Source organism: Medicago truncatula, chromosome 8 (assembly GCF_003473485.1).
Source record: "Medicago truncatula cultivar Jemalong A17 chromosome 8, MtrunA17r5.0-ANR, whole genome shotgun sequence".
Classification (NCBI taxonomy): Eukaryota; Viridiplantae; Streptophyta; class Magnoliopsida; order Fabales; family Fabaceae; genus Medicago; species Medicago truncatula.
The window spans coordinates 36,349,741-36,377,054 of NC_053049.1; the positions used below are offsets into that span (position 1 = coordinate 36,349,741).

The window sequence follows — 27,314 nt, forward strand, 5'->3', positions numbered from 1 at the left end:
ATTTTGGTCATGTGGTGTTGGAATGTAGGCATAGTTTTGCTTCTTATTTTGAAAACTCTTGTACGGAGTTTAGTTGTAGACAAACTAATGTAACCGATCATGATCTATAGTTGCATCTTTATTTAACTCCAAACTTTATATTAATGTACTAAAATATATTGTACACTTGATTATGACTGAAATGCAATATGAGAAACATTTCCTAAAAATATTCAAATCCTAATAAAACAGTATTTAAAGTTTACCTCATAAAAAATTAATGTTAATGACAGTGTTGATCGCAATAGATTACGAATGTGATAATATAAAATAAGCAAAGTCGTCCCTAAATATATCAAGTTATTACTAAGTGATATATGATGATGGATTGATGGTACGGGACTAACATAAGAATTTTTTCTCTCTCTAGAGAGTGGGAACAACCAAGAGAAACCGTGAAGGCAAAGTAACATGAACTCCTATTCTATTAGGAAGAAGGAATAAGGACAAGTTCTCAAACAGAAGCTGTCAATTTTGTGAGATGTTTGTCCATTTAAAAAGATTTTAACAAACTAGTTAATGCCACCCAACATGCATATGGTGATGTGAGAGGCAAATAGAGAATCAATTAAATGGTAAAAACTGTTGAGAAGGAACATAACATCCCCATCATAGTGTATATTTTTAATTTTTTGAAAACAAATAATACTTGATAATGTAATTTATTAAATAACTTAAAAATAAAAAAATAAACATCAACCTTAAGTAACAACTAATTTAGTGGAATAATTGCATTGTCCACTCGAATCTGATACCTAATAAGGAAAAAAACACTTTTAAATCTTAAACTACACCACCATATCAAACATACTTCCATCCATAGTTGTTATCATGATACTTGGATGGAAGTATGTTTACTCTCATAAAACCTCTGTTATCATGTTCTAAAAACTCAATGTTCAAGTATGATTTGTTACATGTTAAAGGGTTTTTTTTTCTTTTCTTTTTAAATATTGATCCACTCCTTTTGAAAGTCTAATTTAGTCTGAAAGTATGCTAGGCTTGTCATCATATCTACATCAAAGTTAAAAAAAACTAATAAACTAATCGTCAGTTGAAAACGAGTTTGTGCATCGCTACCCTACGACTACGTTATTTGAACAATTTTTTTTGTTGACAATTTATGTGAATATAAACAAAGAAATATAGATATTGACACGAAAGAGTAAAAACACAATGAGAATATGAGAGATATAATTGTTTTAAAATAATTGTATAAATCTCATTTTTCAAACTTAAAATTACAAAGTTTTGAATCAATGGGTGTTTAAATGCACACACCACCAAAACAAACATGTTAAATAGGACAAGTTTTAGGCTCTATTTGAGAGTTTTTGAGGAAAGGTGAGGGGAAGACTTGTAAAAAAATGAAGAAAGAAGCAAAAAGAGTTGAGAGCTTTGGAAGTAGGGCTTTGAGAAATTTAGTTTTTTTTTTTTTTTTTTTCATAATAAAAATTTGGCTAAACTTCACTTTTCGCCCTCTAAGTTTTAAAATGTTGCAATTTTGGTTCCATATTAAAAAAAAAGCAAAAGTGATCCCCTATGTTTAGGGAAATATGCTCTTTTGACCTCCTAACATAAGGGAAATATGTTTTTTAACCCCTTATCTTTACAAAAAGTTGCAATTATGGCCCTTTTTTTGGACACGTGGCGTCTTCTCAGAAATTTTTGGATGAAAGGGGCCAAAATTGCTATTTTTTTTAATAGGGGACCAAAATTGCAACATTTTAAAATATAGGGGGCGAAAAGTGCAGTTTAGCCTAAAAATTTCTCTAATTTAGAGAACTAAAAAATTACGTCAGAGGAGTTTGGAGGGTTTTGGGAGGAAAAGATTTCCTCCAATTGAGCCTCTCCAATTTTATCTGCAGTTTTAATCCTAATATTTAATAGCCATCTCTCTCTTCTTTTTAATCTTTAAATACTCTCACTTTATTAATGTTTAATAGTTAAGATTCCACTACATGGTGAATATATATTATTTTTTTACAATAAGCCGGCCCTAATTTTCTCTCTCTAGGTTTTCTCTTCGCGTTTCTTCATTGGGGGTGGTTTTGGGTCAATTCTTGATCTAAAGTCACCCCTCTTCATCTTTTTCTCTCTATTTAAATCTAAATAAGTGACTTTCACATAGATCTAGGTTTTTTTTCTTTGTGATTTCATCATCTAAGTGTGGTGGTTTGTTGTTCGTCTTCTTGTGCGGCGTTGTTTGTTTTCCCGTCTTCTTGCGGTGTTCATTTTATTCCAATTGAAAGATCGATTATTCAATCAAAGATTTGGACGTCAACGTTGCAGATCCGGAGGCCATGGATATTCCGGTGACTTTAATTTTATCTATCATATATTTTTGTAGGCATTATGCTGTTATATGCTATTAACTTGGATGTTGTGAGTTTTTTCGCAGATTCATCCTTTACATTTTTAGCGGTGTTGAATGATGTAATCTCTCGATTTGAATGAATAAATATCATTTTATTTTTGTCAAAACAAAAAAAAAAATTCCACTACATGGTGTAGTCACGGGATGAGATCCGTTTTTGGAGTTTTGAGAAAAAATTTCAAGTCTAATCTATGTTGTTACAATACTTTCAAACTAATATATGTTATAATACTTTCAAAATTAAAAATATATTAATCATTTGTATTAATTTATCATTCTCTACAAAATCACTTTATAGTAAATTTTGAAAGATTTATCTATTTTTTCTCTAATCTCAACCCTCCAAAACTCCCCTTCTCCTCCAAATTACCAACCTTAGGCATAGTCGCATAGACCATTAAATATATTATCATATTTTTGTGATATAGTTAAATGGGTTTTTTAAAAAAGTCATAGCCTTATTTATTTAAAGTAAATATGGTATGTCCTTCAGCCTAATTTAGGTTAGACTATAAAAAAGTCATAGTTAGCCTTGTTTATTTAAAATAAGGTGACAACTAGGGTACCCATGAAAAAATGGTGGGTAATTTACTCCAACCAATAAACATTCATCTTTTTAGGTGGTATCTATAAACTATCTTGACCCCACCAATAAATTGCTCATTATGATTGGTTGGTGGGTAAATTACCCACCATTTTCAAAGGTAATCTAGAAAAAACCTTAAAATAAATATGGTATTTCCTTCAGCCTAATTTAGGCTATTAGACTATAGTTTTTTTTTTTTTTTTTTTAACACGATTAGACGACCTAACTGTAATCTAAACCTAATCCATGGTGGAGTAATCAGCCGGTTCGTTTTAGATTCTCCATCTCATAATGTAAATATGTGAATTAGTGTTGGGAAAATGTCCAATATCATATAATAGGAAGAAATATGTAAAGATTTGACAATATAAATAAAAGTCTTGTGTGTTAGTATTTTTTACACCAATAATTAGTAGGTTTTGTTATAGTTTATATTATCTCCACTATTCAATATTTCAATATTTGTAATTATCTATTCTCGTGTCCTGTTATAACACATAAATGTTTGTTTTTTTGCTTTGTTTTTGACACTTGAGTAATTATTACATGTTAAACGGTATGATTTCTTTTTAAGCATATCTTGTTCTTATTTGGATCTCTTCTTCGTGTCATAGATTTTTTATACGTTATCCCTATATGAATTGAGGGTAATTTACTTGTATCAAAGAAAAATCATATTTTCTTCATTTTTCTTCTTATAATCGGTTATCATTTTCATCTTAAAAACATTAAAAAAAATTATCTCCTTCATTTAACATGTGATTTACATCTTTTTCGTTCTAAAATCTAATCGTGTTTATCATCAGATGTAAATTACTCTCAATTAATCAAGGAAAAATGTAGGCTCGTCGATATATTTTTCTTTACTATCAATTACTATTTTCATCTCAAAAACATCAAAATTCTTAATTTCCTTCATTCAACATGTAACCTCCATTTATTTCGTTTCAAAATCGAATCTTATTTATTATAAGGATAACTTAGGCCTCACCCGTTTAATATAATTTGAAATGATATCAAGAGAAAGCCTCTTGATTAATATATAACATTAGTTAAGTAAGCTAGCCCATTGGGAATAAAATAAGGTTAGGAGTACGTCTCTTACTACCCCACTAATCCTCAATCATATGCGCACCCTCTTTCCTTTGCTTCTACAATCCCACACGAATCATGCCCTTTATTTATCATTGGATTCTTCTATAAATATAACTACAAAAGGAACCAAGGAATTTATGCACTGGATGATATAAAGTGTAAAAAGCTTTAAAAAAAGGTAGTAACCACTAATCATCAGTGCTTAAAAGTAATCATCAATAAATGTATTAGGAACAATTATTGATATTAATGGGTCGTAAAAAGTTTGATGGTGCTTGGGAATGCATAAATGGAGGATTGCACTTGCGGTGCTGTGGGAACCTGTCACCTGAGTCACACTATCCGTCGATGACGACGTATCCGAAAGGAACGTCGTCGTCGATGGGTGAAGGCTCAGAGGTGGCCATAACTGTTGTTTTCTGCGTTATGGGAATGACATGTGCTGCCTGTGCTGGATCAGTTGAGAAAGCCATCAAACGTTTACCTGGTATTCGAGAGGCTGTTGTTGATGTCTTGAATGATAAAGCCCAGGTTCTATATCTTCCCACCATTGTTAACGTGAGTATATGTTCAATCTCAACATTTTATTTATATTCTTATTATTTATTTTGTATATATGTTCCTTGGTCTTATAAATAAGAAAATCGAATTGAAATGTTACGTGTCTACTTCTTTCTCTAGGAGATTACTTATGGTAAAAAAATTGTGAATACTTTTCATAAAACAACTTAGAGAGTAATATTTGTAATTAGCAAATGATATGCATATCAACACGTGTATATTCTTCTTTAAATTATCTACTTTCACATTTTTGTTTGTGAGAAATCTACTTTCACATATTATTTAAATGAGTATTATCCAATTATATATACAAACACTATCAAAAATTTAAATTATGTATAATATATCTTGCATCTGATTAGTTAAGGAAGCTGAAGAGGAAGGCATGTTATATCTGCATTCAAGAAAATGACATTCTTTCTTTTTAATTATATTTTTTTAGATTGTAGGCTGAAAATTCTAAAGAGACAATTTATTTTTAGGGTCATACTAACCGGTGTCCTGGACACTGGTTAAGGATGAAAAAAAGGAAATTATTACTATAAAAAGAAATATTTTTGACTTTTTTTAATATTACACAATTTTCAATTCAATAATTATTATATAATTTCCTTTTTTATCATTCTTAACCAGTGCCCCGGGCACCGGTTAGCATCTCTATTATTTTTAAACGTGATCTTTAAATACACTCCATCCGTTCCTTTTTTTTTTTTTTTTCTTTTTTAAGTATTCTTTTTCTTACCAAAACTGTTTTCATTTTAATTTTAATTGTTATTTTCAAAGTTCAAATTAATAAACCTAAAAAATATTAAATACTATTTTTTTTAGAAGGAACCTAAACTTAAAAAAAAAAAAAACCTATATTAAGAATTGTTTTTTCAAAATTATTCTTAAGCTTTGTCAAAAAAAATATATTCTTAAGTATTTTTCTTCTTGTTAGAGAAAAATAAGTGTCGTTAGATAATAATTAGACTATGATGTTAATGTTATCAAAAATAAAAAATTTTATTGATTTTCTCAATATGTGCAAATTTTATAATTTTAATTAATTGAAAACTCTATTAATAAAAAGCATAGATAAGTACAAGAGGTACTAAATCTTACAATATGATGAAGAATAAGTAGTACTAGTCCTTCTCAAAAAAAAAAATTACCTCAAAATATAACTTGAGCCATTCATAATAAATACACAAGTAGTCGACTTATTTCCCATGATAACTTTTTTTGGAATCCACCACCTCTTCTACTTTTGAGTTGAAAATTTGATCGTTCTTTGCCTTTCAAATAAGCCACCACCGAAATTACTCCTAAATACTTGAAGAACTCATACCGAACCACACTTGTGAAACCATATTTTGCAAACAAATGTTCATACAAAATGTTCTTTTTCTCTCTTTTCATTTAAACTATTTTTTTTGTACACAGGAAGAGAGCATACGTGACGCCATTGAAGATGCTGGATTTGAGGCCAAATCCATGGAAGATGATAGTTCCAACAACACTTCATTTCAAATATGTAGAGTACACATAGGGGGCATGACTTGTACTTCTTGCTCCTCCAACGTGCAATCAGTTCTTCAATCCCTTCGTGGGGTGCAAATAGCACAAGTGGCCTTGGCAACTGAAGAAGCAGAAATTCGTTATGATCCAAAGATTATAAGCTACACTCAACTAATGGAAACTATATCAAACACAGGTTTTAATCCCATATTAATAAGCAAAGGGGAACACATAAGCAAAATTGAACTTAAAATTGATGGCATAAAAAATGAACAATCAATGTATATCATTGAACAATCTCTTAGGACACTTCAAGGTGTTGAAACCATAGAAACATATTTAGACATTAATAAAATTGTCTTAACTTATAAACCTTATATGACTGGTCCAAGAACTTTCATTGAACTCATTGAATCTTCAGGATCAGGGTGTTTTAGAGCCACAATATTTCCAAATGATGGTGGAAGAAAAGCACATAAACAAGAGGAAATTAATAGATACTTTAAATTATTAATTTGGAGTTTGGTTTTTACTGTTCCTGTTTTTTTAACATCTATGGTTCTTATGTATATACCTGGAGTTAAAAATGTTTTAGAGGTCAAAATTGTCAATATGTTGAATATTGGATTGCTCATACGGTGGGAGTTTTCGACACCGGTACAGTTTGTCATAGGAAGAAGATTTTATGTTGGAGCCTATAAAGCTTTGAGCAAAGGTTATGCAAACATGGATTTGTTGATAGCATTAGGAACAAATGCAGCTTATTTCTATTCTGTTTATGTTGTTGGAAGAGCTACATTTTCTTCCCATTTCGAAGGAAGTGATTTTTTTGAAACAAGTTCTATGCTTATTTCTTTTATTCTACTTGGCAAGTATTTGGAAGTGTTGGCTAAAGGGAAAACATCACAAGCTATTGCGAAACTCATGGATTTAACACCTGATACAGCAACCTTACTAACTCTTGATGATGATAAGGGAAATGTTCTAGGTGAAAGAGAAATTGATAGCAGGTTGATACAGAAGAATGATGTGATCAAAGTTGTGCCGGGCACGAAAGTAGCATCGGATGGTTTTGTTGTTTGGGGACAAAGTCATGTAAATGAGAGTATGATAACTGGTGAGGCAAAGCCTGTTGCTAAGATGAAGGGTGATATGGTGATTGGTGGTACTGTGAATGAAAATGGTGTTTTGCATGTTAAGGTAACAAGGATTGGATCAGAAACTGCACTTTCACAGATTGTTAGACTTGTTGAGTCTGCTCAGATGGCTAAAGCTCCTGTCCAGAAATATGCTGACCAGATTTCTAAATACTTTGTTCCTATAGTAAGTGTAAATTACTAATACTAACTTAGCTCCGTGATTTTTACGAAAACTAAACTACTGAGCTTCAACAAAATCACGGTGTCAATATGATTTTGTCAAATTCACCGTGATTTCAGACATGCATTATGTGTTTAAACATTTAAGTCAAATAATATAATTGTATTTTACATATACTTACTGGTGCCTGTTTTTTGTAGGTGATTGTGTTATCTCTTTCAACATGGATATCATGGTTTGTAGCTGGAAAATTGCATTCATACCCAAAATCATGGATACCATCTTCTATGAATAGTTTTGAGCTTGCACTTCAGTTTGGAATTTCAGTCATGGTCATAGCTTGTCCTTGTGCTCTAGGCCTAGCCACTCCTACAGCGGTCATGGTTGGTACCGGAGTTGGTGCAACTCAAGGTGTGTTGATCAAAGGTGGCCAAGCATTAGAAAGTGCACACAAGGTGAGTAAATAACATTGGCAATTGCATGCATCCATTGTTCTCTCAACTTGCCATTTCAACAGTAGGAAACTAACTTGTTACTTACAATTTTTCAGGTGAATTGCATTGTGTTCGATAAGACAGGAACTCTCACTATTGGGAAGCCAGTGGTTGTAACTACAAAACTCTTCAAGAATATGCCAGTTAAAGATTTCTATGAACTTGTTGCTGCAGCAGAGGCAAGGCTTCTTCTACTTTTAATATTCTTCTACTAAATCAATGGTCTATTCATAGTTGTAACATTGTTCAATAATGTTGATTGTTATATCTACATCATTAGGTGAATAGTGAACATCCAATAGCAAAGTCCATTGTTGATCATGCCAAAAATATCACACAAGATGAACAAAATAACCCATCATGGCCACAAGCAAAAGAATTTGTGTCTATTGCAGGACATGGAGTGAAAGCAATTGTTCAAAACAAGGAAATAATGGTTGGAAATAAAAAACTGATGTTAGATCATAACATAGCTATTTCAGTGGAAGCTGAAGAAATACTAGCAGAAGCTGAAAACATGGCTCAAACAGGAATTTTGGTATCATTGGATGGAGAAATTGTTGGAGTTTTGGCTGTGTCTGATCCACTGAAACCTGATGCAAAAGAAGTTATTTCTATTCTTAAATCCATGAAAATAAAGAGCATAATGGTGACAGGTGATAATTGGGGAACTGCAAATTCTATAGCTAGACAAGCTGGTATTGAAACTGTCATGGCTGAGGCTCAACCTGAGACTAAAGCTATTAAAGTAAAAGAATTGCAGGTACACACAAAATTATGGTCCCCAATTACCAAATTATTGCTTCACTCCTTTAGAGTGTGTTTGGATGGAGGAATGTTTTGAGGGAATGTAATGTTTTGAGGGAATTCAACTACTTTGGTGAATTCTATTGTTTTGAATTCACCTCAAAGTAGTTTGAATTCCCTCAAAACAAAACATTCCCTCAAACATTCCCCCATCCCAACACACTCTTAGGGTTTCCTCTCATGGTCAAATTCAATAACTGCTGTTATTTAATCTTTAACGTCAGCTTATTGGGTCACGTGACGTGATTTTATTGGGTCACATATGACGTCAGAGACTAAAACCAACCGTGTTTAATTTGTAAGGATTGAATCTGAACAAAATATTTAGCTGGACTAACCAAGTAATTGGACTCAAATAGTCAATAAGCTCCTCTAGGACGAATCATTCAGGAAAACTCGAATTTGATTTTTGCTGGCAACAATTTTTGGTCAGACTTTATTTATCCGAGTTCAAAATAATTTGCAATAATTGCAAAAACTAAAATCATATTTAAACCTTCATTTTTTTATATATTAAAATTGAACAAAATTTACTTAGACTTCAAATAATTAAAATTTGTAGGGACCAAAAATATATTAACCCTATATAATCTTTAGACAATCTTGTGATAGTTATTTGACATACTTGGTGGCAGAATTCTGGATACACAGTAGGAATGGTAGGAGATGGTATCAATGATTCACCAGCACTAGTAGCAGCTGATGTTGGAATGGCAATTGGTGCTGGAACAGACATTGCTATTGAAGCAGCTGACATTGTTCTTATGAAGAGTAACTTAGAGGATATAATAATTGCCATTGACCTTGCAAAGAAAACTTTCTCACGTATACGTCTAAATTATATTTGGGCTTTAGGTTATAATATTCTAGCCATTCCTATTGCTGCTGGCATACTTTTTCCTTCTACTAAATTTAGGTTACCACCTTGGATTGCTGGAGCTGCAATGGCTGCTTCTTCTATCAGTGTTGTTTGCTCTTCTCTCTTGTTGAAGAAATACAAGAAACCAACCAAGCTTAACAACTTGGAGATGAATGGTATTCAAATTGAATGATCAACTTGTCATTTGTAAATTTGTAAGTATAATAATTAGTCTTGTTTGTTGGGAGCAACATTTTGTTATGTTGCAATTGTAATTTCAATGTAAATGAAAAAGTAGTTTTTTCTATTAAAAAAAAAGTAATTAGTTTTAGTAAAACAAGATGTTTAATTTCAATATTGATCTTGAATACGAAGAATATTGGATTTTTTTTTTTTAAGAAAAGATGTTTATAGTATTTCTTATAGTAAGTTGTTCAACAAATGTAGATACATCAATGTAAATATGAAAATTTGCTAGAGATCTGGTCATCCGCGGTGAAACATGAACGGTTTCATTTGTTTGTCTATAGTAAACTTAATAGGAGAGTTTTTCAAATGGGAGAAGAAAAAACGATCACACTTATTATTAATGTCTTCAAATTCAGCAATGTCGTTCTTATCACTATTAAGATCAACCACTTTTTTGGCTTAGTGTAAAGTCCAATGGTCTCAGATGCAATTCAAGAACCCAAGTGATTGCATGTAGAAGGCCAAGGCTTCCCTTATATCTACACTACGTATAGGCGAAATCCAAACTGTTTTTGTGGGAACAAATTGGTCATCTACATCACGAATGCAAATGTCAATCCCAAATTGATTTTGATGTGAAGAGAATGACACGTCAATGTTGCATTTGTAGCACCCCGTTGTTGGTTTCATCCAATTTGTATCAACTATAATGAGGGATACGTGAAGTTATATCATAATCTTAGAAAATATACATTCAACCAATAGTAATCATTGAATGAATAGTTAACAAAGTCTAAACTTTGATTTAGAATTCTTTCAAACTAATAGAATAGTCTAAACTAATGTGCGGCCTATGTGGTTTCGTAATTTATTTTTGATAAACGCGGAAATACGTATTATTGTGTTGAGGATTTTGAAATCATCTTTTATCATACATGCCAAATCATTTTCTCCTTAGATGATCTTTTAGTTTCCTTGTGTCGATTACCCCTATGAATCTTGCAAAGTTGAACGATTTTCCTTCCTTGTTTCGCTTCTTTGGCATGAACACGTCAACCAAAGCTCCATATTGTTGGAAGGGTTACATAATATCCTACAAGTATCCTCGAGAACATTGGTGAAATAACACGTGGTGATGTCATCGTATCAGTTAATTTTGTTATATGTCTCTCTCTTCCTCCCTCCCTCCCTCATCATAGATACATATCTAGAATATGCATCTAGGATATATGGGAGAAATTAGAGACTGAATAAGCCAACATTAAATCAGACTTATGTTGAGTTCTTTTAAAAACTTTTGCGTTGATATCCAAGCTTTGTCTTTTATAAAATTGTGTATCAACTTCGTAGCAGTAGTACCAAAGTTAGCGCGTAACCGTATACACCACAAAATCCATAAGTTAATTAATTATTTTAAACTTTTTGGCATCTCGTGCTTTCCGGGAATCGCAAGTCATCATAAGTTAATTAATTAACGGGTCATTTCAATTTGTATCCTAAGATCCAAAAATAAAAGTTTTACGTTTAAAAAAAACAAATATTTTTTTAGAGGCTCTTATCAATAAGATCAAAAAATTAACGGGTTATTTCAATTTGTTATTCATTTGATACGAATCTTTTTAAATAAAGGCATGTAGCCTCTTCATTTTTAAATACATGTCACTGTCAATTTTTATACAATGTCAATATACAATTTTGATCAATAATAGATTTATTTATTTATAATTCTTTTTTATATTTTGAAGATATTCATCGAAAAAATAAAACAACATTTTATATGCTAACATTTATATTTATATATTAGTTAAAAATATTGTTAAAGCAAATTTTCTGGATAATATACTTTATAAAAATGCGACGTATCTTTGGAAATGAATGAAATATCACTAAAGTACATTGACATATTCCTTCGTTAATAACTTATATACGTCAATTCTACCAAAAAAAAAAAAACTTATATACGTCAATTATCATGTCGTGAGGTAGTTTTCCTCACATTATTATACTAACAAATACTCCATTAATTTTAAAATGAATGAAAGAATATTTATTTTGCCTAATTATTGATGTCTTTTAATTTCACTATCATAATTTAAAAGTTAAATATGTTTTTAATCCTTACAAAATTACAAATTTTCAAGTTTAGTTTATATATTATTTTAATATTACTTTATAATATTGTAGTTGTAAGTACCTTATTTTAATTTATTTATTTTTAATAAAAAATAGATACTTTTAGTCTTCCAAAATAGTCTTTATAAAATATAAATAAGACTAAAAATAAATATTTTTTTTTTCAAAACTAAACTTAAAAACTTACAATTTTAATTTGCAAGAACCTATTTAACTCTAAATTTAAACTAGAAGTCATATTTTGGTTTTAGCAGCAAAAGAAATAAGTAATATTTGGGAGTTCTGAACATAGATGGTACAATTGAAAAGAATTAATACTGTATCGAAAATAATTAGCCTTATTCATTTTAAAATAACTTTTTTGTTAAAAAGAATATAGATATGGAAAATTCTATGGTGAAATTATGAGAATGACTTTTCTGGTGAAGTCAACACTATAGTATTAAAAGTGTAGTGAGTAGCACCCCACTGTTTATAAAGTTCAGTCTTCATAGTATCATCAATTCATCAGATTAACAAGACTGCACTTAATCTAATTTTATCATACCTTGTTTTAAGGGTAACATTCCAAAAAGTGTAACACTTAAGACTATCGCATAATATCATCAACTATGTTTGCATGTTAAAGATGTCAACGATAAAATAGTACATGTAAGTCCAAGATGTTGCAAGCATTACTAGATGAATTACTATTGATCATTAATCAGCAATCAAATTTAAAAATGAATCGAATAGTAAGATCAAAATTAACTTTTTCAAAAAAGTCAGTTTTCTGACTGCACTGTAGAAGCTCCCGATAGATATATCTTTTTGCAAGGTATAAAGATAAGTTTTTTAAAATAAAAAAAAAATAAGCTAAATGTTGATAAATATCTTTAGGGCATTGGTTAAACATCTAAAAATAGTAATTTAACATTAAAAGTTATATAGTTATGATTTGTCCACATTAAAAGATATATTATAAAAATATATATATTGTTTTCATTATGTTTTCAAGACAAAAATTCCCTTCGTAAGCTCCTTAAATTAACAATACCTTTAAAAAAAGTTTTTTTCTTTTTTTGGAAGAAACCTTTAAGACTATTGTTAGCAAGCCCGTAACCACTAATATTAAGATTAACAAAGATATAATATCCATTGAGCAACCACCTCCAACACGCGTAGTTTTCGTCTGATAACCACAAAGGAAGGTGCTAAGAAATTAAGTGGCAGTGGCAATTCACAACGAAACTTCATAAACCTCTCTATATAAGATACGCTATATACCCACTCTCTTTCCCCCTCTCTCCCTCTGGGGTTTCAAATATGAACTTTGAAGATTCATAATCACAAAGTTTTATATATAGTACCTATAAACTTTGAATTCTAGATCCTAGTTACAACAACCTAGACTTTCTCGACCTAGTTATTATACATAGGTGACACTCACACAACAGAACTAGATGCTATTACATCACAACTTCCACAAAACATTCAAACAAGTTCAACATGACCATACATCGTTGCAGTTTCTTAGGTCAACTCTCAAAGATTTTTCTCCACTTGTTGAAGATATCAACCAATAAAATGAACATTTAACTCAACTCATTCGGGTGGTGTATGCCCCTAGAGATCTTTGCCTGTTGTATCCATTCTCGAAACGAGAATGTATAGAACGATGGGTTGGTGTATCCCTGCGTTGAAGCCAAACATATTGAAGGCCTGTTTAACCACTTGGTTGACGTTGTGGTCAACCTAATTGGTTGCAATATTTCAACACAACGTTGCTATTGTGGTGGTTGGTAAAGTTTACACCATTGCATTGGTTATGGGCCAAAACATTAACGTCGTGTCCCTTGTGATTGTCGTTCGGCCTCTGATTCAAATGAACGAGGACATGTTCGTCAATCCTTAGGATTTCGTTATGAAATTAAGGCTGCTGAACTTCACCTTGTTCCAGCATACCAACACCCATGAATTGGTTTAATGTAGCCATTTGGTTGGCCATAGCCATAGAAGCATGGTTTGTATTCTTGATCAACTATGTGATAACTGCCCCATCTGTTGAGTGAAATGTTCACCTTCTGATGGTTGCTATTTGTCCATCTGTTGTCAAACAATCGTCATCGAATCTTATGTCAATCTGACATGATTCTATGGTATATTTGAAAAACCTAGGCCAAGTTACCCTGGCCATATGACATGTCTGCCAACGAGTTAATAAGACTCGGCAACATTAATTCTAATGGTAGGCCTAATAGGTCAGCAACTACTGGGCGTGACTACATGAAAGTTATGTCTGTGTCGCACCATCTCCTACGTTAAAGCCTTACTAACATCGTGCATAAACTGAAAATGTGCCTATCAAACTGCATATCGTCCGCGTTGAAAGAATCCACCTTGTCAGACGAAGGCGGTGGATGATGAGTCAACCGACGACATGGGTATCAACATTGTCAAGTGTGACTACTAACAAGTCAGTTATGGTATTAGAAATTCCAACACTTTGCGTATTAAACTTTTTTTTTTTTATTAGTTTTAGAGTTGTTAGAAGGTTCACAAGGTTTCTTAAACTTCTTATAGGCATGCAAACTTATAATAATTGTCGAAAACAATATTTAAAATACATGTAGGTTACTTCAAACTTGTTCCACTACGTGTGCGTTTACAAATATTTTTTATCTAAGGAAAATCAACCAAATTCAAAGCACAAATAAATCTATAATCACTGTGATTAAGGGAGTCTAACAAGTTATTAGGCGTATACTAACACGTTTAAAGGTTGATTTTGAAAAATGTTGTTCAATTGGATTTAAGTTTTGTGTTCGAAATTGTTTAAAAACGGTTTAACGGTTTAAAGTTAACTGCTGATGAAGTAAAAGATTTGAAGTGAAAATGACAATTAAATTAAAAGAGTGTGAAAGCAAAAAGCTTTTAAGTTACAAGACTGGACTGTAAATAGCGTGAAAATTATAAGTGTTGAGTTTGAACTTACTTGAAATATAAAGTGCGAGAAAAGCAAGAGGAATTGAAAGACAATGTTTTGAAGATAAATTTGTGGAAATTGTAGAGTATTTTGAATTGAAATAACAAGAACTTTAAAAAATTTAATAGATGGTGAAAGGTATGCTTAAAGTTCTGAAATACTTGAGTTAGTTACGTGTAGATTTTAAAAAATTAACTATATGACCATTTGTCTTTGTGAGAACTCATATTTATAGGAAAAAAAACCATTTGTTATTTGTTGAGCTATTCTTAACAAATCATGTCTTGTACGTCGACACACACTCCAAATTTCGTTATTAATCGGTTGATAATCCACCTAATTGAAGTCATGATATAAGATGTACTTAAAATGTCACTTTCTCCATGATGTGCACTAATAGTATGAATGCGTTGAGACTCGTCACTTTACTCAAACGTCTCTTGTAATCCTGTTAAAAAATTTGAATTTATGTTGACCCGCAATCCTCTTACACAAAACTCGCAATCCTCTTAGACAAAACTGAAATTTCGCTAAGAACATTATTATTGATTGTCGCTCTAAAATATTTCAAAGGCTACGGGATTACCAAACTACGCTTTCCTACCAAAGAAATAAACAAAAAGCCTCGAGGACAATCAAAGATTAAGATTTTGTAATCTGATATCTGGAATTTAAGATTTCAAATTGATGAAGATGCAGTTAATAGATTGGTACTTTGCTGAGGAAAATAGATTGGAAGGGAAAAGAAGTCTGTCCTATATCCTGGTCGATGTTTGTCAGTTTGGCCTGATTCAAAAGACACCATTAGGAATTTTCAATTCCAGATATCATGTTATAAAATTTTTGTGACTTCAGAGGTTAAAAAATAAAACATAGTTCATAATCATATCATGCCTCTCAAAAAACTGTTCATATCATTATAATCAGTTATTTCAAAAAAATCATTATAATCAGTTGAAGAAAAAAAAAAACATAACAATTCGTATATTCCCAACCTTACAAATATATTGTCCGAAAGATTGCACATGATATTGGCAACTCAGAATTAATTGTTTTGCCGAACAACTTTTCATCAAATTCACATAAAAAAATTGCACATGATTGGACCCTTTAAAGCAATATTACGATATGTTACTTGTTAGTTTGGTGCCATTGATAAACTTTTGATTTTGATTAAATACATGTTGTGGACCTTGTGAGTTAATGCTCTTAGAGGAAGACCGTTGGAGCACATTTGCAAGTGCTTTTATAATTTTTCAATCTGCCCCTATATTCTTAGAGGTCCCCCAATATTCTTAGCAGTGTGCATTTCAGCTAAAATACATTACCATAAGTCTGCATGTCCCATATTATTTAGGGGAAATGCTAGTGTTCCCCACAAATTATACCCCGAGAGATCACGATGTTAGTTAATTAATACCCCACCTCCACCTCTTCAATCTTTAGCCATCCATGTTTTCCAATTAAACCAAGATCTAACGGTTTGAATTATTCTTATACTTTCGTTGTGAATAGCATATATAGCTCTTTATTTAGCGAAAATGTCAACTTGAGTGTGAACGTTGATTTCTCCATTTATGTGTGAGTTTCCAATAACAATTGTTATTTGGTTTATCTAAAAAAAAAAAAAGTTATCGTAAAGACTCTTTCAATAGCTACCAAGGGATGGATTAAAAAATTATTATTATTTTTTTTTTGCAAAGGTGAGGATGGGCAAAGGTTATTTCAACAAATATGGTTGGATAAAACAAAATTGGGAGTAAAGAACGGGACAAAAGTTTAAATTATCAGTTATCCATGAAACATTGCAAGGAAATACCAAGGAGTGTTCAATGACTAAAGGGTTGAAGTTAGCAAGATCTAGCTTTATACATGTCAAAAATATCAAATATTTTAAAAATTATTGTTAACGAGTGTTTTCATATATTCTTTAAGCATTTTAAAAGAAGAAATTATTTCATAAAAAAAAGTTAAATATTTCAATTTTATTTACATGGTTACATAAATTTTAAAAAAAGTTAGCATTTAAATATCTTAATTAAAAATGCCCAGGACACTTGTTTTTCTTTGTTCTTTCACAACCCTAAACTAAACCCTCGTACAAGCTGTTCATTAGACAAATTTACATAAGTTTGCTCTCCAATACCCGGTCTTTGGCATTGATAATAAAATTTCCACTAAAGTCAAAGCGTAGAATCATGACAAGAACTTGTTGTGCATTCATATACTACTACTTGTATTTTGTTTTCCTTGAAACATCATATATCAGCACAAATTCCTCGCAACTTCTTCATATTTATATATATATTCCACACACACCAACCACATATTTCCCATCTATCTATCTACTTGTTCACAAATATTAAATATCTTATCTTATTCTTATTTCAAACCCATAAATTGCGGTGTAATTTCCTTTACCCTACCAACACGTTACAACAAATAATAATAATATTAAAACTAATACTACCCGTTGAGTTGATCAACTCCCAACACACGTTAATGATAACCACAAAGGTAGATGATGCAAGGAAATTCAGCATCTAGCTGCAAGTAACACCGAAACTTCATAAATATAAGACTACATATACCTCTCCCCGGTTCTGAAATTTGAAATAATAATCTTCACCATCTTACCTACAAAATAAAAATATCTTTACCATCATTTCATTTCAATATTTTACTAATGGGACACAACATAGAACTAGATGCTATTTCATCACCACAGCTTCAACAAAAGAATCTTTGTTGCAGCAAGTTTTTTTGTTGGTTTCACCTTTGTGTATCTGGATTTTTGCATAAGAAGAATTTTGGTTCTGATTCTCATGCTGTTGCTCATGACAAGCCAAAAACATTTTATGAGTTCAAAGAAATTCTTTTTTTTGATAAGAAAATAAGTGGATATGGAGTATCCATTTTTAAGGGTCCTTTTGGTGTTCCTGAAAATCCTGAATTTACTGTTGGTTTGGATTCGCAATTGATTAAGCCGAAGATGGAACTTCTCAGGGATGGTAGATCTACTCTTTTGTTGACTGGTTTAGGTGGAATGGGAAAAACCACTTTGGCTACAAAGCTGTGTTTGGATCAACAAGTTAAGGGTAAGTCATAATCCCTTTTATTTAGGAATTTTTCATGTTCTTATGCTATTATGCTTATTATAAAGATTTGTTTAGTTATAGTTATCTAGAAAAGATTGTTGAAATTTGCTAACATTGAAGAATTTTCAGTTATTATCCTGTTTTGAAAGGCATATCATATAAGTGTTTATGCAGAAGCTAATTGTATTAAAAAAAAGTTAAAATAAACTCAAACTGTTTCTATATAAGTTATAAGTTGTTTACATAAGCCATATTGCAGAGTTTATAAAGATAAGCTGAAAACAACTTCAGCTTATAGTCATGTTTTCAATAAGTTCTCCCAAATAGTCGGTCACAAGTGCTTATGCCAAACATGGGCTGTTTTTGATAAATTTATCATAAAATTTTGTTGTTGTTGTGAAATTAATACCGGTACACAATCATATGTATGCATTATTGTAGGAGATATGAAATATTATGGGCTTATTGTTTTCTTTTGATTCTTTAGGCAAATTCAAGGAAAACATTATATTTGTAACCTTCTCAAAAACACCCATGTTGAAGATTATGGTACAGAGACTATTTGAACATGGTGGATATCCGGTGCCTGAGTATCAAAGTGACGAAGAAGCAGTTAATGGAATGGGAAATTTACTGAGGAAAATTGAGGGAAGTCCAATATTGTTAGTCCTGGATGATGTTTGGCCCGGCTCAGAAGACCTAGTCGAGAAATTTAAATTCCAGATATCAGATTATAAAATTTTGGTCACTTCAAGGGTTGCATTTTCTAGATTTGACAAAACCTTTATCGTAAATCCTCTTGTTCACGAAGATTCGGTGACCCTTTTCCGTCACTACACACAGTTGGGAAAAAACAATTCAAAAATTCCCGACAAAGATCTTATCCAAAAGGTGCTTGTTCTTCTTGTACTGACACCATTTGAGCACCAATGTTATATAATCTGCTGATTGCTGACTATATTTGTGTGCTTTGAAATACAGATTGTGGAAAATTGCAAAGGTTTACCTCTTGCCATTAAAGTGATTGCAACATCACTCACTAATCGTTCATATGACTTGTGGGAAAAGATTGTGAAGGAACTTTCTCAAGGTCGTTCTATACTTGATTCTAGTACTGAATTACTTACTCGCCTCCGAAAGGTCTTGGATGTTTTGGAAGATAATGCTATTAACAAGGAGTGCTTCATGGACCTTGCATTATTCCCTGAAGACCTGAGAATTCCCGTTTCTGCTCTCATTGATATGTGGGCGGAGTTGTATAAACTAGATGATGAAGGCATAGAAGCAATGGCCATCATCAACAAATTAGACTCTATGAATCTGGCTAAGGTCTCAATAGCAAGGTATAATATAACGACTACCAAATATATCTAACATGAATTATATGGGGCAGAAAATTTAATAGCTCGAAGAGCTATTCTAAGAAGCATTGGATTCCTAAATTAACGTTATAAACAGACCATTTGTCTTGGATTGAATTTAAACTTTTCACAAATTGTAACTTTGCAATTTGCATTGATAATTTTTAATTCCAAGGGAAGAAGTCAATAATTGTAATTAAACTATCAAATACAGAACAAGCTTTTTTATCTAGTGTTTAGAGTTTTCTCTTCAAGGAATACTAACTTTTGTTTGTTTCTCAGGAAAAATGCAAGTGACACAGAAAGTTACTACTACAATAGCCACTTCATATTCCTTCATGATCTTCTAAGAGAGCTAGGAAATTATCAAAACAACCAGGAACCAATTGAACAAAGAAAAAGACTTCTTATTGATGCAAATGAAAACACACATGACCGGTGGCTTATGGAGAAGCAGCAGGGCACAATGACCCGCATATTGTCCAATTTTTTTAAATTGTGTGTTAAACCGAAGCCTCAACAGGTCCCTGCTCGCACAGTGTCTATATCAACTGGTTAGTTATACTTTCACCTTTCTCTAAATGTATTCACTAACTTGCAAGTTAAAAATAACATCAACTCTAAATATATCCACAATTGATTCCATGTGTTGCGTTTTCAGATGAAACTTGTGCTTCTTCAGATTGGTCCCAAGTGCAGCCAGCTCATGTTGAGGTTCTGATTTTAATTCTTCAAACCGAACAGTACACACTTCCAGAATTGAAGGAGAAAATGAGCAAACTAAGAGCTCTTATAGTCATAAATCATGGTTTACGCCCTTCTGTACTGAACAATTTTGAGCTAATTAGCTCTTTATCCAACCTGAAAAGAATCAGGCTAGAGCGGATTTCTGTTCCTTCCTTTGGCACAATGAAGAATCTCAAAAAATTATCCCTCTACATGTGTAATACAAGACTAGCTTTTGAAAAGGGTAGCATCCTAATTTCAGATTTGTTTCCTAATTTAGAAGATTTGAGCATTGATTATTCCAAGGATATGGTGGCATTGCCTAATGGGGTGTGTGACATTGCCTCATTAAAAAAGCTCAGTATTACTAATTGCCATAAGCTTTCTTCGCTGCCCCAAGATATTGGAAAGTTGATGAATTTGGAACTCTTGAGCCTGATCTCATGCACTGATTTGGTAGAGTTGCCAGATTCTATTGGAAGGCTTTTAAATCTAAGACTACTTGACATCTCCAACTGCATAAGCCTTTCAAGTTTACCTGAGGACTTCGGCAATCTGTGTAATCTAAGAAATCTATACATGTCTAGTTGTACAAGTTGTGAATTGCCATTTTCAGTTGTCAATCTTGCGAATTTAAAGGTGATATGTGATGAAGAGACGGCTGCTTCATGGGAATCTTTCCAATCTATGATTTCCAATCTCACTATAGAGGTTCCTCAAGTTGAAGTCAACTTAAATTGGCTTCATGCAGGTCGCTCCTAAAATTTGCATGCGCTCTTCCTCTGCCTTTGCTAATCTTTGTGGCAGTGTTCTTCAAATGAATGAATACTTATCATGGGTAATAGAGGTGGTTGTTGGTACCTCAGAAATGGCTCCCAACGGAGGGGCTGAGTGGATGCTAGCTCTTAGGTACAGCTCACATCAACCATCCGAACTGCTTCATCAGGTGGTGACCTCTGGCCTTTCAACACTTGGGGGCTAGACATTCTTTGGCCTTTCCACCTGCACCAGGTTTGTTAATTCATCAACCATTCTTTGGTGAATCATCCACAAGCAAATAAACAGGTTGGATCAACTAACAAAATCATTTTCAATGAATGAAGAAAATGATTGGATCAAGCAAAAGCAGAATAGACAGAGGAGCTAATAAGAGTATTGTAGACAAATCACATTACACCCCAGTCATCAACACATAAAACACCTTTCAAACTTGTCTACATATTTCATGCAATGGTATCAGTATAACTCACATCAGCTTCAATCTGTGCGAATTTAATAAATGAGTCCGCATCGAGATCAAACAGGAGAATAGATCTTGACTTACTCTACGAAGTCAGGGAACTAGTGTACATAACTAAGTATGTTTCAAAACTTAGGACTGCAAATAGGTATAACAGCAAAGTTAAATCTAGAAATTTCAAGGAAGGAGATTAGTCTTACGGAAGACCGAGAAGGTAACGAATAAAAAACACGGAAAGCTAGCGGCTAGTTGGAAAGGACCATATGGATCAGCTCCGCTCTGTGCAAAAGAGCATACAAGCTAGAAGGCCGAGCTAGAAACATTTATCTGAGATTGTGGAATGCCACACACCTCAAACTCTATTTATTTAGATTTCTTGTAATATGATGTACTCTTTTTCCTGCTTGGACCTTTTTTCTCGAAAAAGTTTTTGGTTCTTGGAGGTTTTAACTAGCACATCTTTTTTTTTCCATTTCATTATCAATAAAGTCTTTGTTCATTATACTATGATCTCCATTAAAAGAAAACACATAAGCCTGATGTGTTTCCGTCAATGAGTCAATTCAATATATAATATAAGCTTGAACAGGCAAATACAGTATTTCTTTTATTTATCTCAGTATAAATAGCCTTACAACACATGAACTTTACATAGAAGATTGCATAAAAAGGAATATACATGTACAATTACAAGTCTTATATCATCTAGGTGAAGATGCAACATCCAACAGGACAAACCCATATCCTACCCCATGTACCATCTCAGGAGTAAAAGATGAGGCACAGTTTCACGTCAGCAATCTGGTATTAATGTAAGGGAGGAACTCCTTTACAACTAGAAAATGTAGTATTCAAATTTTCTTGAAAATCAATCAACCAAGGAGGCTCTCTTTTGGTAAACCATATTGTTCTCACAAATCAGGGCATAAATGTTCACTGTTGGTCAATATATTGGTTCTTAAACTCACCATCAACGAGTGATAAAAACAGTATGTTTGACCAATAACGAACAACCTCAGCCGAATTTAATATACACGTCTCAAACTTTTGAAGAATTAAAATTTGGAGAATGTTTCAAAGCTAGCGAGGGAAACAGAAAATTGATTCATAGCAAAGGAAACAACTATTTTATAAGCCAAAACCAAAACATAAAAGTTAATGAAAAACAGTGTCTTCTTAAGGTTCTCGACCTTGTCCTTCAAAAACAACTTACTCGACTTTAACCTTTTCATCTCGTATTCCAATATTTTGATCTCCCATGTCAGACCTTCAAATTTGACACCAACATCTTCAAACACTTTTTCAACTTCCTTCCTTGACTTCTTCTCATCCTCCAAAAGTTTTTCAATTTCTTACTTGTCTTACAAGCAACAATCATTTTTCTTTTCGGCCAGCTTGTGCAACCTTTTTTGAAGGTTATCTTTGCCATTCCTCGCCATGTCTAACCTATACTCTCTCGCATAGATATTTTATTGTTATTGTTGGGCAGCACATAGAGCACGAAGGAGGTAAGATGTGGAAACCACACACAGACATTTTTTAGCCGAAAACTTTGTACAGTATGTTGATAAGACGCGACAGGGTGATCTGCAACAGGACAGTTGAGTAAACCCCATGTTACTGGCAGCTGCAAGCATGACATTCTTTGAAGAACACGACCAATTGTTACCGGCATTTGTTACCGAGGGGAATTATTTGGAAGCGGTTCCTCTAACGTTTTTGTGGGAACTCACATTTGAGGGACATAATTTCTCCCTCTATATCAATCATTTAGAAAATGAATCCCATTGAGAAAACACAGCCAACCTCAGCTGAATTTAGCTTCCATCAACAGCGGGTTAATTATGGACCAAATTTAAATGAGACGGGTCAACCTGCATTGCCATCTGTATTTGAAATTAGGGGTGTTCGTGGTGCAATTTCAATCGGTTTTGAGACAAAAACTCATCTGATCCAAAGTTAAATTACATGCGGTTCAGTTTTTGACGACTCGTTTAAAAAATTGGATCTGAATTGATCCAATTTAATGCATATTATTTTGGATTGGTTCTTGAATATGCAAATTACAAATTGTAAATAATAAGTTTGATGCAAAATATAACACATAATATGTTGATGAAAATTTTCGATTATATTTCAAACATAGAAAATAGTAAAAAGTATAATAAATTAAATTGGGATATAGGTGGAAGATTGGAGATGGCTCCCAGATCAAAGTTTGGTCCACATCATGGATTCATTCACTTTCTACTCTTCGACCCTCAACAACGCCACCTCCACATCTGGAACATTTATTGGTTCGTGATTTAATAAATCCTGATTTGCATACTTGGAATAGTTCGCTCATTAGTAACATCTTTTCCATCTCAGAAGCTTCGGTCATTTGCAGACTGCCACTCCATACGTGTAACCTGCATGATACTCGAGTTTGGCAAATCGGCTTATAACTTATGCATGTCTCTGAAAACTGACGCTAATGTTTCCCCCACTGCAGCTGCGCATAATTGGAACATTATTTGGATACAACATGTGCCTCCTAGAGTATGTTCCCTGTTATGGAGAATGGCTCATTGTTGCCTTCCAACCCGCACTCGCTTGATCCAGAAAGGTTTATCTATTGACGATACTTGTGTTCATTGCGATGTCCTGGATGAATCCCACATCTAGTCATTCTTTGTGTGCCCAAAAGCAATCAATTGTTTGAACAAGTCCAATTGGATGGTATTGTGCGAGAGTTACCACGTGATGCTATTGATTTCAGATCTCTTCTTTTTTATTTCTTTAGCAGGTTACAAACACATACCCAGGCAACAACATCTATTATTCTATGGAGTTTGTGGAAAAATAGAAACTCTAAATTATGGCAAGCAGGGACACACCCTCCTCATCATTGATCGTTCAGCGAGCGCATAATTCCCTTCATGAATGACCCTGTTTACAAAGAGCAAGACAATCTAACCAAAATATTTCAGTTTAAAATACAATGTAGATTGTGCCCTCTTCAACAACAATACCATCACATGGCTCGTCATCTGCTATCGAGACTCTTCAGGGGCATTACATTATGGATCATCTAACTACTCTTTATATACTTCTTCCCCTTCAGAAGCCGAGGCTCTAAGCCTTAACCTTCGCTGACAATCAAGGCATTGAGTCTGTCATATTTGAGTCTGATTGTAAGCTAGTTCTTTTATTCTATTTGGCAAGTATTTGGAAGTGTTGGCTAAAGGGAAAACATCACAAGCTATTGCGAAACTCATGGATTTAACACCTGATACAGCAACCTTACTAACTCTTGATGATGATAAGGGAAATGTTATAGGTGAAAGAGAAATTGATAGCAGGTTGATACAGAAGAATGATGTGATCAAAGTTGTGCCGGGCGCGAAAGTAGCATCAGATGGTTTTGTTGTTTGGGGACAAAGTCATGTAAATGAGAGTATGATAACTGGTGAGGCAAAGCCTGTTGCTAAGATGAAGGGTGATATGGTGATTGGTGGTACTGTGAATGAAAATGGTGTTTTGCATGTTAAGGTAGCAAGGGTTGGATCAGAAACTGCACTTTCCCAGATTGTTAGACTTGTTGAGTCTGCTCAGATGGCTAAAGCTCCTGTCCAGAAATATGCTGACCAGATTTCTAAATACTTTGTTCCTATAGTAAGTGTAAATTACTAATACTAACTAGCTCCGTGATTTTTACGAAAACTAAACTACTGAGCTTCAACAAAATCACGGTGTCAATACAATTTTGTCAAATTCACCGTGATTTCAAACATGTATTATGTGTTTAAACATTTAAGTCAAATAATAGAATTGTATTTTACATATACTTACTGGTGCCTGTTTTTGTAGGTGATTGTGTTATCTCTTTCAACATGGATATCATGGTTTGTAGCTGGAAAATTGCATTCATACCCAAAATCATGGATACCATCTTCTATGAATAATTTCGAGCTTGCACTTCAGTTTGGAATTTCAGTCATGGTCATAGCTTGTCCTTGTGCTCTAGGCCTCTACTCCTACAGCGGTCATGGTTGGTACTGGAGTTGGTGCAACTCAAGGTGTGTTGATCAAAGGTGGCCAAGCATTAGAAAGTGCACACAAGGTGAAGGCAATTGTTCAAAACAAGGAAATAATGGTTGGAAATAAAAAACTGATGTTAGATCATAACATAGCTATTTCAGTGGAAGCTGAAGAAATACTAGCAGAAGCTGAAAACATGGCTCAAACAGGAATTTTGGTATCATTGGATGGAGAAATTGTTGGAGTTTTGGCTGTGTCTGATCCACTGAAACCTGATGCAAAAGAAGTTATTTCTATTCTTAAATCCATGAAAATAAAGAGCATAATGGTGACAGGTGATAATTGGGGAACTGCAAATTCTATAGCTAGACAAGCTGGTATTGAAACTGTCATGGCAGAGGCTCAACCTGAAACTAAAGCTATTAAAGTAAAAGAATTGCAGGTACACACAAAATTATGGTCCCCAATTACCAAATTATTGCTTCACTCCTTTAGGGTTTCCTCTCATGGTTTTAATACTTTGTTCATTGTAGGACATTTATTCAATTATTATAGTGTTTATTGGTTTTAATCTCTAAAAAATTTTATTTGGATTGAGTCCGTGCAAATTCAATAACTGCTGTTTTTTAGTCTTTAACGTCAGCTTATTGGGTCACATATGACGTCAGAGACTAAAACCAATCGTGTTTAATTTGTAAGGATTGAATCTGAACAAAATATTTAGCGGGACTAACCAAGTAATTTGACTCAAATAGTCAATAAGCTCCTCTAGGACGAATCATTCAGGAAAACTCGAATTTGATTTTTGCTGGCAACAATTTTTGGTCAGACTTTATTTATCCGAGTTCAAAATAATTTGCAATAATTGCAAAAACTAAAATCATATTTAACCTTCATTTTTTTTATATATTAAAATTGAACAAAATTTACTTAGACTTCAAATAATTAAAATTTGTAGGGACCAAAAATATATTAACCCTATATAATCTTTAGACAATCATGTGATAGTTATTTGACATACTTGGTGGCAGAATTCTGGATACACAGTAGGAATGGTAGGAGATGGTATAAATGATTCACCAGCACTAGTAGCAGCTGATGTTGGAATGGCAATTGGTGCTGGAACAGACATTGCTATTGAAGCAGCTGACATTGTTCTTATGAAGAGTAACTTAGAGGATATAATAATTGCCATTGACCTTGCAAAGAAAACTTTCTCACGTATACGTCTAAATTATATTTGGGCTTTAGGTTATAATATTCTAGCCATTCCTATTGCTGCTGGCATACTTTTTCCTTCTACTAAATTTAGGTTACCACCTTGGATTGCTGGAGCTGCAATGGCTGCTTCTTCTATCAGTGTTGTTTGCTCTTCTCTCTTGTTGAAGAAATACAAGAAACCAACCAAGCTTAACAACTTGGAGATGAATGGTATTCAGATTGAATAATCAACTTGTCAATTGTATATTTGTAACTATAATAACTAGGCTTGTTTATTGGGAGCAACATTTTGTTATGTTGCAATTGTAATTTCAATGTAAATTAAAAAGTAAGTAATTATTTTTCTTAAAAAAAGTAATTAGCTTTAGTAAAAATAGATGTTTTATATGTACAAACTATATTAAGGAACAATTATTTTTAATCTGGAAGAATGTTGAAATTATGATTATAGGCATTTTATAATAAGGTGTTCAAATTCAGTACATGTTGGAACATCAATGAAAATATGAGAACTAGCTAGAGATGTGGGCCACATCTAGCTATCCTTGATGGAGCGTGAGCTACCGATCATTTGTTTCTCTTAATAAACTCAACACGAGTTTTCCAAATGAAAAAAGAAAAAACGTCCACACTACCTATTAATGTCTCCGAATTCTTTGACGTCAATCTTATCACTATTAAAAAGATCAATTGATCTTTTAGTGTAGTGTAATCCACTTG

General features: G+C 32.9%; 2 protein-coding genes and 1 pseudogene across 2 annotated transcripts; all 3 read left to right on the forward strand.

The window, feature by feature from the left end:
* The first annotated feature begins 4,177 nt into the window (after nucleotides 1-4,177).
* On the forward strand, nucleotides 4,178-10,134 carry LOC11411344 (probable copper-transporting ATPase HMA5). The gene is made up of 6 exons (XM_003629492.4): nucleotides 4,178-4,655; nucleotides 6,084-7,481; nucleotides 7,679-7,933; nucleotides 8,029-8,151; nucleotides 8,253-8,735; nucleotides 9,415-10,134. Exons 1-6 carry the CDS (start codon nucleotides 4,347-4,349, stop codon nucleotides 9,829-9,831), a joined length of 2,985 nt encoding a protein of 994 aa, XP_003629540.2. The 5' UTR covers nucleotides 4,178-4,346; the 3' UTR covers nucleotides 9,832-10,134.
* Nucleotides 10,135-17,378: 7,244 nt separating this feature from the next.
* LOC11409724 (probable disease resistance protein At5g66890) lies at nucleotides 17,379-21,854 on the forward strand. The gene is made up of 5 exons (XM_003629495.3): nucleotides 17,379-18,023; nucleotides 18,511-18,914; nucleotides 19,005-19,366; nucleotides 19,667-19,938; nucleotides 20,046-21,854. The coding sequence occupies exons 1-5, from the start codon at nucleotides 17,612-17,614 to the stop codon at nucleotides 20,870-20,872; spliced, it is 2,277 nt and encodes a 758-aa protein (XP_003629543.2). The 5' UTR covers nucleotides 17,379-17,611; the 3' UTR covers nucleotides 20,873-21,854.
* A 1,273-nt stretch (nucleotides 21,855-23,127) lies between these two features.
* LOC120577563 (probable copper-transporting ATPase HMA5) lies at nucleotides 23,128-26,821 on the forward strand (annotated as a pseudogene).
* The last annotated feature ends 493 nt before the right edge of the window (nucleotides 26,822-27,314 follow it).

Bases quoted from the DNA above. Each gene is read 5' to 3' on its own strand.
- LOC11409724 (XM_003629495.3), top strand. From the start codon at position 17,612: ATGGGACACAACATAGAACTAGATGCTATTTCATCACCACAGCTTCAA. The intron at 18,915-19,004 runs GTGCTTGTTCTT...TTTGAAATACAG, and splicing joins ACAAAGATCTTATCCAAAAG to ATTGTGGAAAATTGCAAAGG. The intron at 19,367-19,666 runs GTATAATATAAC...TTTGTTTCTCAG, and splicing joins GCTAAGGTCTCAATAGCAAG to GAAAAATGCAAGTGACACAG.
- LOC11411344 (XM_003629492.4), top strand. From the start codon at position 4,347: ATGGGTCGTAAAAAGTTTGATGGTGCTTGGGAATGCATAAATGGAGGA. The intron at 7,934-8,028 runs GTGAGTAAATAA...ACAATTTTTCAG, and splicing joins CATTAGAAAGTGCACACAAG to GTGAATTGCATTGTGTTCGA. The intron at 8,736-9,414 runs GTACACACAAAA...ACTTGGTGGCAG, and splicing joins TTAAAGTAAAAGAATTGCAG to AATTCTGGATACACAGTAGG.